This window comes from Ranitomeya imitator, chromosome 1, assembly GCF_032444005.1.
Source record: "Ranitomeya imitator isolate aRanImi1 chromosome 1, aRanImi1.pri, whole genome shotgun sequence".
Lineage (NCBI taxonomy): Eukaryota > Metazoa > Chordata > Amphibia > Anura > Dendrobatidae > Ranitomeya > Ranitomeya imitator.
In genome coordinates, this window is record NC_091282.1 from 506,109,598 (window position 1) to 506,125,487 (window position 15,890).

At 43.2% G+C, this 15,890-nt stretch overlaps 1 protein-coding gene across 2 annotated transcripts in view; it reads left to right on the plus strand.

The window, feature by feature from the left end:
* The window catches only part of LOC138676828 (prostaglandin reductase 1-like), a 142,140-nt gene that overhangs the window by 26,446 nt on the left and 99,804 nt on the right, over positions 1-15,890 (plus strand). For both annotated transcript variants that reach the window (XM_069766484.1, XM_069766491.1), the window contains exon 2: positions 15,276-15,391. In XM_069766484.1, the coding sequence (XP_069622585.1) occupies positions 15,276-15,391 (116 nt within the window). The remainder of the gene's footprint in view (positions 1-15,275; positions 15,392-15,890) is intronic.

Genomic DNA, 15,890 nt, shown 5'->3' on the forward strand with positions numbered 1-15,890 from the left:
ACTGTCTTCCTAATGAATCCTCTTGCCAGATTTTCCTGGATGTACTGTGACATTGCCTCCATCTCCGGGAGAGATAACAGATAAACTCGACCCCGGGGAGGCTCAGCACCAGGCAAGAGATCAATAGGACAATCATAGAGGCAATGGGGCAGAAGGGTCTCTGCCGCCTTTTTGGAGAACACGTCTGCATAAGACCAATATTGCTTGAGGAGAGAGGATAGATCTGCGGGTACCTCTGCAGTAGCAACCTGAACGCACTCCCTCTGACACCTACACCCACAAGATTCACCCCATCCCAGAATTCTGCCTGAGGACCACTCGATATGAGGAGAGTGATACAGTAGCCAAGGTATTCCCAACAGGACCTCATCAATTCCCTCAGGAATGACGAGCAGAGATATAATCTCCTGATGGGATGGCGACATGGACAGAGTAAAAGGGATGGTCTGGTGTGTTATCTGTGAGGGCAGAGCCATTCACTACTCGTACCATTACTGGTTGTGCTAGTATAACCAGGGGTATTGCGTGACGTTGGGCGAAGGCAGAAGACATAAAATTGCCCTCCGCCCCAGAATCCACGCAGAGCTCTACCGAGTGGGAGGATGAGCCTATAATAATTGTCCCCTTAAAGGACAATTTGAAGGCAAACGTCGCCGTGTCTAGAGTACCTCCACCCACTACCACAAGACGCTGACATTTCCTCGACCGCTGGGGACATCTGGTGGCAAGATGTCCTGACTGCTGGCAAACATGACAGACCTTGAGTGCACAAGCGGTCCGGGACTTAGATCCCGCTCGTGACACTTCCATGGCCTCATGGGACTCAGGAACCAGGACCCGAGATTCCAGAGGTTTGGCGAAGGTAGGAGCCAGCCGAAACCTCTGCCTACACTGGGCTCGTTCTAACCTCCGCTCGTTAAAACGGAGGTCAATACGAGTAGAGACAGTTATTAACTCCTCCAGTGTGGCAGGAATCTCCCTAGTGGCCAGAGCGTCCTTCACGTGATCAGCCAGCCCCTTCCAAAATATGGGGATAAGGGCTTTATCCGACCAGTCCAGCTCAGAAGGTAAAGTGTGGAAGTGGACGGCAAAATGGCTGACCAAGGACTCACCCTGAGTTAATGCCAGCAGTTGGAGCGCAGTATCATGGGTGACTTGAGGTCCTAAAAAGACCTGTTTCAGAGTGCTCAGGAACAGCGGAGCACTTTGCACCACATGATCGCCACGCTCCCACAACGGCGTAGCCCATTCCAATGTCCGACAAGAGAGACACAATAAATCCCACCTTAGCCCGCTCTGTGGGAAAACGTGCAGCCAGGAGATCGAGGTGAATAGAGCACTGACTCACGAATCCCCTACAAGATTTGCTATCTCCAGAAAATTTTTCTGGCAGCGGGAGGCGAGATAATGTCGGAACAGGGGTGGCAGTGGACAAGGTTGCTGCAGCCACCCTAGCAGCCTGTACAGCAACTGCGGTAACATCCACAGCTGAGGTTAGGCTCTCGAGAGCCGCCAACCTACCCTCCAGCTGCTGGATATACCGCAAGGATTGCTGTATGTCCGTCATTACTAGCCAGACCCTGGCGCTAGTGTAATGTTAGGGCTAGCAGAACACTTTGTAAGAAGGAACATAAACCAGCTCACCCGTGATACTGCAACCAAACCTCGGGAGCACGGACTCGCTGTGTCCAGGCGTACAAGATCCAAGAAAAGAAAGGAATGTCCATGATTAAGGGAGCCTAGTCTCCAGAAACGCGTTGAGATTCTTACCCATATGGTTGTGCTGAAGTCTGTATCCTCCATGTTTAAAGTTTGTTAATAAAGAAAACGCTTTTTTATGGACTCGGTGAAGCTGGACATTCCTTTCTTTTCTTGGATCTAGCAGAACACACCAAATTATAAGACAGATAGAGTAAGGTGCGTTTGCAGCCCGGGGTCCACCGTGCAGAGATGGAACCTGCTGCCAAGTAATGACGGACTATATGGCGGTACAATGTGAATACACACACGGGTTAACTTCACCCTGTGTGAAGGAAGCGAACCCTGTTGCGTCACAGGGCCGCGGTACCGCACCAAGAGCGCAAGCAAGGAGTCTCGGAACTCGATCCCAAGACACAGGATTTGAGTTCATATAGACCTCATTCGCTCGACACCGCAACTGGGGTGTCAGAGTGACAGAAATAATAATAATAATGATGCACGAGAGTGCGTTCGGTGCCGTACTGGCGGACGCCACTAACCACCCAGACTTGGGTCAGGAAAGCGCTGTGAAAGCGCACGGCGCTGCACTGGCGGTCACAGCAGTTAGACGCTGTATTGTGTGTTACGTGCTGATGGCTAAGTCGGGCGCTAGATAGCAATCATCCACCTTCCGCGAGCAGTCATACAATAGGGAGGGGATTTTAAAGAACGACTTTCACTCACAACACACATATGTTTACAAATGTACACTAGCGCATGGCCGTGCAGTCATGCGAAGCTTATATAGCTGCAGCACGTTCAGGACTTTCCAATAAAGGGCCAATGGGAAGCTGCCACAGAAGTTTAGCACCTTCAAGACCTTCCTGGAGGACCAATGGGAACCGCTGCAGCATCTGAGCATGTGACCCTCGATCTCCAACGGGAGATCTCACCCTGGGCATGCTCAGAAGGGAAAAAGCAGGACTTAGTCCCAAAAGCATCTGCTCGCCGCTGCCCAGCACTGGCTTCAATGGCAGAAGCAGGAAAAGCAGCAGTAACCCTATGCACAGAGAAAGACTGAGCAAGACACTGGGAACGATGTCTCCGCTGAGCAGACTCCACTGCGGCTGGAGAAGAATGCGAGACCGCAGCAGAGATGGTTCGAGATTCCCCCTGTGCAGAGGTGGGAACTCGATACCTAACACACCATGCTGTGATTTTCTGTCTGGATTTGGGGTGGAAAAATCCACAAAAAGCACGGTAGTGGATGAGACTTGAGAAAATATCATCCACACATAAATAGACATTCAATGCAGATTTTAAATGTGCAACAAGTCAATTCTCTCTACAGACCAAGCTTGGATTTGCAACAAATTGAGCTCAACAAGAATCTTAAAATTTGCATCAAACTCTAACAGATGACTTCTGAGACCTCCACGAACTTGGTGTACTTCCATGACAATCCTACAAAACCAACCCCTATGCCTAGATCCCCTCCCATCCTAGCATCCATTCCAAAATTACAGCAAAATATACAAAACAACTACAGTTGTGTGAAAAGTGTTTGCCCCTTCCTGATTTCCTATTCTTTTTCATGTTTGTCACGCTTAAATATTTTAGATCACCAAATAAATTTAAATATTAGACAAAGATAACACAAGTAAATACAAAATGCAGCTTTCAAATGAAGGTCTTTATTATTAAGGGAAAAAGAAATGCTAACCTACAGGGCCCTGCATGAAAAGTGATTGCCCACCCATCCTTAAAACTCAACCCCTTTCTGCCATCGGACGTACTATCCTGTCCATGTGACCTGGGACCTAATTCCCATGCCCGGGATAGTAAGTCATACACGATCAGCCACGCTCACGGGGAGGGGGGGGGAATGCCACTGATCGCGGCAGGGTATCAGCTGATTATCACAGCTGACACCCAGCACTATGTGCCAGGAGTGGTGACTGGCTCCCGACACTTTAACCCCCAGAACACTGCGATCAAACAAGATCACAGCGTTTGGGTGGCAAAGTGAAGCATCGCGCAGGGAGGGGGCTCCCTGCATGCTTCCCTGAGACCCTCAGAACAACACGATCTGATTGCTTTGTTCCGATGGTCTCCTCCCTGTAGGCCCCTGGATCCAAGATGGCTGCGGGGTCCTCCCGGGTCCTGCAGGGAGGTGGTTTGTCAGTGCCTTGCACAGTGCTCTACAAAGTGTCAGATCAGTGATCTGACACAATATAGTTATGTGCCACACTGGGAAAATGTAACAAAGTAAAAAAAAAAATAATGTGTAAAAACATTTTTTTTAAAATTCCTAACTAAAGAAAAAATATATATATTTCTCCAAAAAAATACATTTTTTTATGTAAATAAAAATACAATAAATGTACACATATGTAGTATCGCTCCGTCCGTAACGACCCGACCTATAAAACTGTCCCACTAGTTAATCCCCTCAGTCAACACCGTAAAAAATAAAAATAAAAACGAAGGCAAAAAACAATGCTTTATCATCATACCGACAAACATAAAGTGTAATAACACGCAATCAAAAAGACGGATATAAATAAACATGGTACCGCTGAAAACGTCATCTTGTCTTGCAGAAAAGGAGGCGCCATAAAGCGTAATCTGCAAAAAAATAAAAAAGTTATATCTCTCAGAATAAATCGATGCAAAGATAATTATTTTTTATATAAAATAGTTGTTATTGTATAAAATCGCCAAAGCATAAAAAAAGATATAAATGAGGTATCGCTGTAATCATACTGACCCGAAGAATTAAACTGCTTTATCAATTTTACCACACGCAGAACGGTATAAATGCCCCACCCAAAAAAAATTCATGACTTGCTGTTTTTTTTATTGTGGCTCACAAAAATTGTATGAAAAAGCGATCAAAAAATGTCACGTGGCTGAAAATGGTACTAATAAAAATGACAACTTGTCCCGCAAAAACAAGACCTCACATGACTCTGTGGGCCAAAATATGGAAAAATTATAGGTCTCAAAATGTGGTGATGCAAAAAACTATTTTTTCAGTAAAATGCATCATTTAGTGTGTGACAGCTGCCAAACAAAAACCCGCTATAAGAACCAGCTAGCAATAGTAAGTCAAACCTCCCTTCATCACCCCCTTAGTTAGGGAAAAATAATAAAATAAAAAAAATATTTATTTCTATTTTCCCATTAGGGTAAGGCTTCTTTTACACATCCGGTTGTTTTGCGGCCCCAATAAATTTCTATGGGGCCACAAAAACAGGCAGCAATAATTTCACAGGGCGCCGTGTGCTGTATGGCCATATGGGCCGTATTTACAGCCGTGAAAAAAGATCGAGCCTGCTCACTCTTTTCCGGGCTTGCGAACATGGCCCCCATTGAAAATCAATGGAACTGCAAAAACAACGGAAGCTTGTTTTTGCAGTGCACCGTGACTTCCGATTTTGGGAACATCTTTTTTTTCCAATACTATTTCCATAGTATTGGAAACCTGAAAAACGGTGATCTGCACAATTTTTGCGGTCCGTTATTGTGGCAGACTGTGAAAATTGCGGCGATACAGCCCGCAAAAAAGGCCCGCAATAACGGGCTGCAAAAACCCAGTTTGTGTAAAAGAAGCCTTAGGGTTAGGGTTGGGGGGGCTAAAGTTAAAGTTAGTGTTGGGGCTAAAGTTAGGGTTGCGGCTTAAGTTAGGGTTAGGGTTGTGTTATGATCAGGTGGCCTTGGAGCAGCATAAAATTACCTTTGCTGGAGCAGTGGTAACTTTACTGACCGCAAACCCTGATCCTATCACCGCAAATAGAAGTAGCCGTGGGGTGTGCCTAACCAGACCTAGACACCTCGACACAGCCAAAGAACTAAATACCCCTAAAGATGGAAATAGGAAAACTCTCTTGCCTCAGAGAAAATCCCCAAAGGATAGATAGCCCCCCACAAATAATGACTGTGAGTAGGAGAGGAAAAGACACACACAGACTGAAAACAGGGATAAGCAAAGGAGGCCACTTCTACCTAGATAGGAACGGAAAGTACAAGATACTATGCGGTCAGCATAAAACACTACAAAAAATCCACAGCAGAAAAATACAAAAACTCCACCACCTAACTAAAGATGTGGAGGGTATATCTGCGACTCCAGCTAGACTGAGAAAAACATCAGGCACAGTCTAGCAGGAACAAAAATAGAAACAAGATCAGCACAAAAAGTAAACACAAAGCCATGTGTCAAAAAAAGTGAAACAAGCACTTATCTTTGCTGAGATGGCAGCAAGCAGGAGAGGCCAGGCAGAGGACCAACACCTCCAAAGGAACATTGATTACTGGCAAGGACTAATGAATCCTGCACAGCTAAATACCTCAGTCCGAATTGCAATTAGCAGAAACACCTGTCCAAGACTGCTGCTCACGAATAACTGCATTACCATCAACAACCACCGGAGGGAGCCCAAGAGCAGAATTCACAACAGGGTTGGAGCTAAAGATGGGTGTTAGGGTTTGGATTATGTTTACGGTTGGGATTAGGGTTGGGATTATAGTTAGGGGTGTGTCAGGGTTAGGGGTGTGATTAGGCTTATGGTTAAGGTTGGGATTAGGGTTAGGGATGTGTTTGGGTTAGGGGTGTGGTTAGAGTTGGGATTAGGGCTAGGGGTATGTTCCAGTTAGGGTTGGAGTTAGAATTAGGAGGGTTTCCACTGTTTAGGCACATCAGGGGCTCTCCAAACGCGACATGGCGTCCAATCTCAATTCCAGCCAATTCTGCGTTGAAAAAGTAAAACAATGCTCCTTCCGAGCTCTGCCATGTGACCAAACAGTAGATTACCCCCACATATAGGGTATCAGCGAACTCAGGACAAATTGGAAAACAACCTTTGCAGTCCAATTTCTCCTGTTACCCTTGGGAAAAGAAAAATTGGGGGGCTAAAATTCATTTTTGTGGGGAAAAAAAATGATTTTTTATTTTCACGGCTCTGCCTTATAAACTGTAGTGGAACACTTGGCAGTTCAAAGTTCTCACAACACATCTTGATAAGTTCCTTGGGGGGTCTAGTTTGCAATATGGGGACACTTGTTGGGGGTTTCTATTGTTTAGGCACATTAGGAGCTCTGCAAATGCAACGTGATGCCATAGACCATTTCATCTAAGTTTGCATTCCAAACGGCGCGCCTTCCCTTCCAAGCTCTGCTATGACCCCGAACTGTGGTTCCCCCCCCCACCACATATTGGGTTTCAGCGTGCTCAGGAAAAATTGGACAACAACTCTCTGGGTCCAATTTCTCCTGTTACCCTTGGAAAAATAAAAAATTGGGGGCAAAATATCATTTTTGTGAAAAAAATATGATTTTTATTTTTTACGTCTCTACATTGTAAACTTCTGTGAAACACTTGGGGGTTCAAAGTGCTCACCACACATCTAAATTTTGGAAGTCCTTTGAGCAGCAAGGTGGATTGCAGCTGAGGGGAAACAGAAAAAAAAAATCTTTAAATCTCCAGCTTAGCGAGTGTGAGCGAGCTGAGTGTGAACTGAGCGTAAGTGTGAACGGCGGTAAGTGTGACTTGTGATTCAGTGAGGAGGTATTTGGAAAGCCTTTAACAAATACCTGTGCGAATTGGTGTGAGTTGCTGAATTGGGAGTAGCTATATTCACAAGGGGTTAACTTAGGGTGGGGGCTCATAATTAAGGGTTTATAAGGGGCAGCTGGATGGGACTCAAGTCCTTTTTGGAAGTGCTTTGAGCAGCAAGGTGGATTGCAGCTGAGGGGAAAAAGAAAAAAAAAATCTTTAAATCTCCAGCTTAGCGAGTATGAGCGAGCTGAGTGTGAGCTGAGCGTAAGTGTGAACGGCGGTAAATGTGACTTGTGATTCAGTGACTTTGGATTCAGGGAGTTTCCAAGGGAGGAATTGCTGTCTGTATTTTATTAATACTTTGTATTTATTTTTATTTAAAGCTTTTGTCTGGTGCAATCCCCATTAGGAAATGTGCTCCACTATTGTTAATGTCATCCAGTGCACATCTTGCCACATGTATGCAGTCCTTGATCAGTCGGTCGAGGGTGCATACTGCTGTGCGAGATGTGAGCACGTTGTGCATTTGGAAGCCCAGATTCTGGATCTAAATGTGCAGCTGGTAACACTGAGATTCATAGACAATATGGAGAGGAGTCTTCTGCTCACTGAGCAGAAGCTCAATGGGATAGATGAGGGGGGATGGTAGGACAGTGAAGTAGCAAGCTGGGTGACAGTTAGGAAGCGGGGTAGAGGGAAGCGTGCCAGGGAGGCTAGTCCTGATCTGGCACACCCCAATAAGTTTGCTAAGTTGGCAGATGAGGGGGGTGCCAGTACAGGGGTAGCACTGCTGCAGCCAGGCATGTCCTCTGAAAGCCGGAGGAGTGACTGCTCCAGTAAGGAGGGAAATAGGAGAGCAGGGCAGGCCAGACAGGTGCTGGTAGTGGGGGATTCAATTATTAGTGGAACAGATAGGGCAGTCTGTCACAAAGACAGGGATCGTCGAACGGTGTGCTGCCTACCTGGCGCTCGACACATCGCTGATCGGGTGGACAGATTACTGGGAGGGGCTGGTGAGGACCCAGCAGTCATGGTGCACATTGGCACAAATGACAAAGTTAGAGGTAGGTGGAAGGTCCTTAAAGATGATTTCAGGGAATTAGGCTGCAAGCTGAAAGCAAGGACCTCCAACGTGGTATTTTCCAAAATACTGCCTGTACCACATGCCACGCCAGAGAGGCAACGGGAGATTATGGAGGTTAATAAGTGGCTCAAGAATTGGTGTAGGAAGGAGGGGTTTGGGTTCCTGCAGAACTGGGCTGACTTCTCAGTTGGCTACAGGCTCTACACTAGGGACGGGCTGCACCTCAATGGGGAGGGTGCAGCTGTGTTGGGGGAGAAAATGGTTAGAAGGTTGGAGGAGTGTTTAAACTAGGAATTGGGAGGGATGGTATTCAATTTATAGGATGGGAAGATAGTGCAGATAGAGACCTGGGCACAAATAAGGAATATGGGGGTGGCGGTGGCATGGGGGGTTGGGTTAGAACAGTTAATAATTTAAGAAAGAATAGAGGTGCAGAGAGATACATAAAATGTATGTTTACTAATGCTAGAAGCCTCGCCAACAAAATTGACGAATTAGAATTAATGTTGTTGGAGCATAATTATGACATGGTGGGGATATCTGAAACGTGGCTGGATAAGAGCCATGACTGGGCTGTTAACTTACAGGGTTATAGTCTGTTCAGAAATGGCCGAATGGATAAGCGAGGGGGAGGGGTGTGTCTGTATGTAAAATCGTCCTTAAAACCCATTCAGCGTGATAATATAGGTGAATTTAATGAAAATGTAGAGTCCCTGTGGGTGGAGATAAGGGGAGGGGGAAAAAATAATAAATTACTGATAGGGGTTTGTTATAAATCTCCAAAAATAATGGAAGCAATGGAGAATATCCTCGTAGAGCAAATAGATGAAGCTGCAACTCAAGGAGAAGTCATTATTATGGGGAACTTCAACTACCCTGAAATACATTGGGGAACAGAATCCTGCAGTTCCAGCAAAGGTAATCGGTTTTTGACAACTATGAGAGACAATTACCTTTTACAACTGTTTCAGGACCCAACAAGAAGGGGGGCACTGCTAGACCTAATATTAACCAACAGGCCAGACCGCATATCAAATATAAGGGTTGGGGGTCACTTGGGGAATAGTGAACATAAAATAATAAGTTTTCATGTATCCTTTAATAAGATGTGTAGTAGAGGGGTTACATGGACACTAAACTTCAGGAGGGCAAATTTCCAACGGATGAGAGAGGATCTTGGTGCAATTAACTGGGACGATATCCTGAGACATAAAAATGCACAAAGAAAATGGGAGACGTTTATTAGCATCCTGGATAGGACCTGTGCACAGTATAAATGGGAATAAACACACCAGAAATAGGAGGAAACCAATATGGCTAAATAGAGCTGTAAGGTGCGCAATAAGTGACAAAAAGAAAGCATTTAGAGAATTAAAGGAAGTAGGTAGTGATGAGGCATTAAATAAATACAGAAAATTAAATAAAGTCTGTAAAAGGCAAATCAAGGCAACAAAGATTGAGACAGAGAGACTCATTGCCAGAGAGAGTAAAAATAATCCCAAAATATTCTTTAACTATGTAAATAGTAAGAAACTAAAAAATTATAGTGTTGGCCCCCTTAAAAATAGTCTGGGTGAAATGGTGGATGAGGATGAGGAAAAAGACAATATGCTAAATGACTTTTTTTCATCAGTATTTACAACAGAAAATCCCATGGCAGACAATATGATCAGTGATAACAAAAATTCCACATTAAATGTCACCTGCTTAACCCAGCAGGAAGTACGGCAGCATCTACAAATCACTAAAATTGACAAATCTCCGGGCCCGGATGAGATACACCCCCGAGTACTGCAGGAATTAAGTACAGTCATTGATAGACAATTATTTTTAATCTTCAAAGAGTCCATAATAACAAGGTCTGTGCCACAGGACTGGCGTATAGCAAATGTGGTGCCAATATTCAAAAAGGGGACAAAAACTGAACTTGGTAATTATAGGCCAGTAAGCTTAACCTCTACTGTGGGTAAAATCCTGGAGGGCATTCTAAGGGATGCTATACTGGATCTGAAGAGGAATAACCTCATGACCCAGTATCAGCACGGGTTTACTAGGGACCGTTCATGTCAGACTAATTTGATCAGCTTCTATAAAGAGGTAAGTTCCGGACTGGACCAAGGGAACCCAGTAGATGTAGTGTATATGGACTTTTCAAAAGCTTTTGATACGGTGCCACACAAAAGGTTGATACATAAAATGAGAATAATGGGGATAGGGGAAAATATGTGTAAGTGGGTTGAGAGCTGGCTCAGGGATAGGAAACAAAGGATGGTTATTAATGGAACACACTCGGACTCGGTCGCGGTTAGCAGTGGGGTACCACATGGGTCAGTATTGGGCCCTCTTCTTTTTAACATATTTATTAATGACCTTGTAGGGGGCATTCAGAGTAGAATTTCAATATTTGCAGATGACACTAAACTCTGCAGGCTAATTAATACAGGGGAGGACAAGTTTATATTACAGGATGATTTATGTAAACTAGAAGCTTGGGCTGATAAATGGCAAATGAGCTTTAATGGGGATAAATGTAAGGTCATGCACTTGGGTAGAAGTAATAAGATGTATAACTATGTGCTTAATTCTAAAACTCTGGGCAAAACCGTCAATGAAAAAGACCTGGGTGTATGGGTGGATGACAAACTCATGTTCAGTGGCCAGTGTCAGGCAGCTGCTACAAAGGCAAATAAAATAATGGGATGCATTAAAAGAGGCATAGATACTCATGAGGAGAACATAATTTTACCTCTATACAAGTCACTAGTTCGACCACTTAGAATACTGTGTACAGTTCTGGTCTCCGGGGTATAAGAAAGACATAGCTGAACTGGAGCGGGTGCAGAGAAGAGCGACCAAGGTTATTAGAGGACTGGGGGTCTGCAATACCAAGATAGGTTATTACACTTGGGGCTATTTAGTTTGGAAAAACGAAGACTAAGGGGTGATTTTATTTTAATGTATAAATATATGAGGGGACAGTACAAAGACCTTTCTGATGATCTTTTTAATCATAGACCTGAGACACGGACAAGGGAGCATCCTCTACTTCTGGAGGAAAGAAGGTTTAAGCATAATAACAGACGTGGATTCTTTACTGTAAGAGCAGTGAGACTATGGAACTCTCTGCCGTATGATGTTGTAATAAGCGATTTGTTACTTAAATTTAAGAGGGGACTCGGTACCTTTCTGGAAAAGTATAATGTTACAGGGTATATAGATTCCTTGTTAGGGTGTTGATCCAGGGAACTAGTCTGATTGCCGTATGTGGAATCGGGAAGGACTTTTTTTCCCCAATGTGGAGCTTACTCTTTGCCACATGGGTTTATTTTGCCTTCCTCTGGATCAACATGTTAGGGCATGTTAGGTTAGGCTATGGGTTGAACTAGATGGACTTATAGTCTTCCTTCAACCTTAATAACTATGTAACTATGTAACTATGTAGATAAGTTCCTTAGGGGGGTCTACTTTCTAAAATGGTTTCACTTTTGTAGAGTTTCCTCTGTTTAGGCACATCAGGGGCTCTCCAAACGCAACATGATGTCCCATCTCAATTCCAGTCAGTTTTGCATTGAAAAGTCAAACGGCACTCCTTCCCTTCCGAGCTCTGCCATGCGCCCAAAGAGTGGTTTAGCTCCACATTTGGCATATCAGCATACTCAGGACAAATTGCACAACTACTTTTGGGGTCCAATTTCTCCTGTTACCCCTGGGAAGCTAAAAATTTGGGGGCGAAAAGATAATTTTTGTGAAATAATATGATTTTTTATTCTTACGGCTCTACATTATAAACTTCTGTGAAGCACTTGGGGCTTTGAAGTGCTCACCACACATCTAGATAAGTTCCTTAGGGAGTCTACTTTCCAAAATGGTCTCACATCTAGGGGTTTCCACTGTTTAGGCACATCAGGGGCTCTCCAAACACGACATGGCGTCCAATCTCAATTTTAGCCAATTTGCATTGAACAGTCAAACGGTGCTCCTTCCCTTCTGAGCTCTGCCATGTGCCAAAACAGGGGTTTACCCCAAAATATGGGGTATCGGCGTACTCAGGACAAATTGCACAACTACTTTTGTGGTCCAATTTATTTTATTACCCTTGTGAAAATAAAATTGGGGCAAAGGTAATGTTTGTGAAAAAATATGATTTTTTATTTTTACGGCTATACATTCTAAACTTCTGTGAAGCACTTGGGGGGTCAAAGTGCTCATCACACATCTGGATAAGTTCCTTAGAGGGTGTACTTTCCAAAATGGTGTCAATTGTGGGGGATTTCCATTGTGTATGGCACATTAGAGGCTCTCTGTTGTGAATTCTGTTTTCGAACTCCCTCCTGTGGTCATGAATGGTACTTCGGCGAGTTCTGCCCATGGACTCCCTCTGGTGGCTGTGAGTGGAGCTGCTGCTTCTGAGGTTCCTTCCACAGGTGACGTAGTTTATTCTTTGGCTGGCTGTTCTATTTAACTCCATTCAGATCGTTACTCCATGCCAGCTGTCAATGTTCTTGTACTGGTTCAGTTCGCTCTTGGATCTTTCTGGTGACCTGTCTACTCCAGCAGAAGCTAAGTCCCTGCTAGTTAATTATTTGTTCATTGTTTCCTTGTCCAGTTGGCTATCATGATTTTGCCTTGCTAGCTGGAAGCTCTGGGATGCAGAGTGGCACCTCAGCACCGTGAGTCAGTGCGGAGGTCTTTTTGCACACTCTGCGTGGTCTTTTGTAGTTTTTTGTGCTGACTGCAAAGATACCTTTCCTATCCTCAGTCTGTTTAGTAAGTCTGGCCTCCCTTTGCTGAAACCTGTTTCATTTCTGTGTTTGTGACTTTCATCTTAACTCACAGTCAATATATGTGGGGGGCTGCCTTTTCCTTTGGGGAATTTCTCTGAGGCAAGGTAGGCTTTATTTTCTATCTTTAGGGCTAGTTAGCTCTTAGGCTGTGAAGAGGCGTCTAGGTCGTGTTAGGTACGCTCCACGGCTATTTCTAGTTGTGTGATAGGATTAGGGGTTGCGGTCAGCAGAGCTCCCACTTCCCAGAGCTTGTCCTGTGTGAGTTTAACCATCAGGTCGTTCTGGGTGCTCCTAACCACCAGGTCCATAACAGCTCTCCAAACGCGACAAGGCGTCCAATCTCAATTCCAGCCAATTTTGCACTGAAAAGTCAAACGCCGCTCCTTCCCTTCCGAGCTCTGCCATGCGCCCAAACAGTGGTTCCCACCAAATATGGGGTATATGTGTACTCAGAACAAATTGTACAACAACTTTTGGGGTCCAATTTCTTCTGTTACCCTTGGTAAAATAAAACAAATTGGATCTGAAATAATTTTTTTGTGAAAAAAAGTTAAATGTTCATTTTTTTTTAAACATTCCAAAAATTCCTGTGAAGCACCTGAAATGTTGATAAACTTCGTGAATGTGGTTTGAGCACCTTGAGGGGTGCAGTTTTTAGAATGGTGTCACTTTGGGGAATTTTCTATCATATAGACCCCTCAAAGTGGCTTCAAATGTGATGTGGTCCCTAAAAAACAAAATGGTGTTGTAAAAATGAGAAATCGCTGGTCAATTATTAACCCTTATAACTTCCTAACAAAAAAATTTGGTTCCAAAATTGTGCTGATTTAAAGTAGACATGTGAGAAATGTTACTTATTAAGTATTTTATGTGACATATCTCTGTCATTTAAGGGCATGAAAATTCAAATTTGGAAATTTGCGAAATTTTCAAAATTTTCACCAAATTTCCATTTTTTTTAACAAATAAATGCAAGTTATATCAAGGAAATGTTACCACTGTCATGAAGAACAATATATCACAAGAAAATAGTTTATAAATCACCAGGATCCATGAAAGCATTCCAGAGTTATAATCTCATAAAGGGACAGTGGTCAGAATTGTAAAAATTGGCCCGGTCATTAACATGCAAACCACCCTTGGGGGTTAAGCGGTTAAATTAAGTGTTGATTATCACATCTTTGAGAAGCTGAGATAAAAATCCATAGCCACACCCAGCCCTGATTACCGCCACACGTGTTCTCAATCAAGAAATCACTTAAATAAGACTTCCCTGACAAAGTGAAGTAGACCAAAAGTTCCACAAAAGCTGGACATCATGCCACGATTTCAAAGAAATTCTGAAACAAATTAGAATAAAAGTAATTGAGATCTATCAGTCTGGAAAATGTTAGAAAGTTATTTCTAAAGGGGGCAAACACTTTTTTCACACATCTGTAAGTATAGGTAAGTTAATTACATTATTGGATAGTAAACTGCAGCTAAAGAATATGTTCACCAACAAGACTGTTCAACTGCCAGCACAAAAAGGCAAATACAGAGACAATTTAAATTGAATTTAAGTTTCTTACACTTCATTGTTGATGGAGGGGACGCCTGCATGAAAAAATGTGGCAGTGACAACAGTCTCAGATGCTTTCTCAGTGGAGCTGACTGGGCTGTGACTATGGGTGTACTTAGATTAGCAAAAAATAAAAACATAAAACTGTCCAGGTACCTGCTGCCGTAACCTGCCACTCTAGGCACTGAAGCGCTAGTGCCTAAAAACAAATAACAGGACAAGTAAAGTTCTATATTAATAAATGCAACCAGCGCCTACTTTCCTTACACTACTCTCTTCCTCTATATTCCCAAAAGTCAAGTCAGTGTGAGAATTTCTATACATGATATTTGCAAAGTCATTGCTCTATCTCTCAGATTATTATGCTGTGCATATCTAGAAGTTATATCTCTGGCACACACTCGTAAAACAAATATTAGCAAATAACCAAACAAAAATTGTTCAACCAACTGTGTAGAAATGTAATCAGGGATAGGTTTGTTGGCAAGGTAATTTAGAGGGATGAATGCCACATTATTAACAATGCGCTTTTATATCCACGTATCAGTATTAAAGACTTCTCAGTAAAAACTCTTACTAGACTCTCATTGGTTCTTTGACTCTCAGCCTTCACAGAATGATGCGGTCTCGTGCCTGGACCCTTGTGAAACACTTCGAGGGAGCCCCAAAATTATCAGACTTCAAATTAAAGGAGGCACAATTACCAAAGATAAAAAATGGAGGTAAGCATGACCATAATAAAATTTAATGCTTTGTATGTTAGAACTGTCAAAAGTGTAGCTGGTATGGAGATTACCGTCAGACCTTGTAACACAGATACTGAATGCCTAAAGGCATCTCACAAATATTACAAACGTTTGGTTACGAAACCCTAGCTTTCTTTTTTCTATACTGTTTTCTCACCTTTTACTGTAGAGGAACCCCTCAAAAATGTTTCCACTCCTGAGGAACCTCAAGTGTCATTCCTGCCTCTAGGAAGCTTAGTGTATGGGAGGGTATAACTTTCTAAAATTTTTCTTATCCAATGCTATAAAGATAGCTAATGAATAACATTGGTTTAAATGTAAATATCCAAATCATAGAAACATATAGGGAATTGCCACACCAATGAAACAATTAGGACTAAATATGGACTAATCGTCAGGTACCATAAGTATAAGAGAGGAGAAAAAATAACGATCAGAAGCAGTCCAAAAATTATGAACAAATAAACTTTATTAT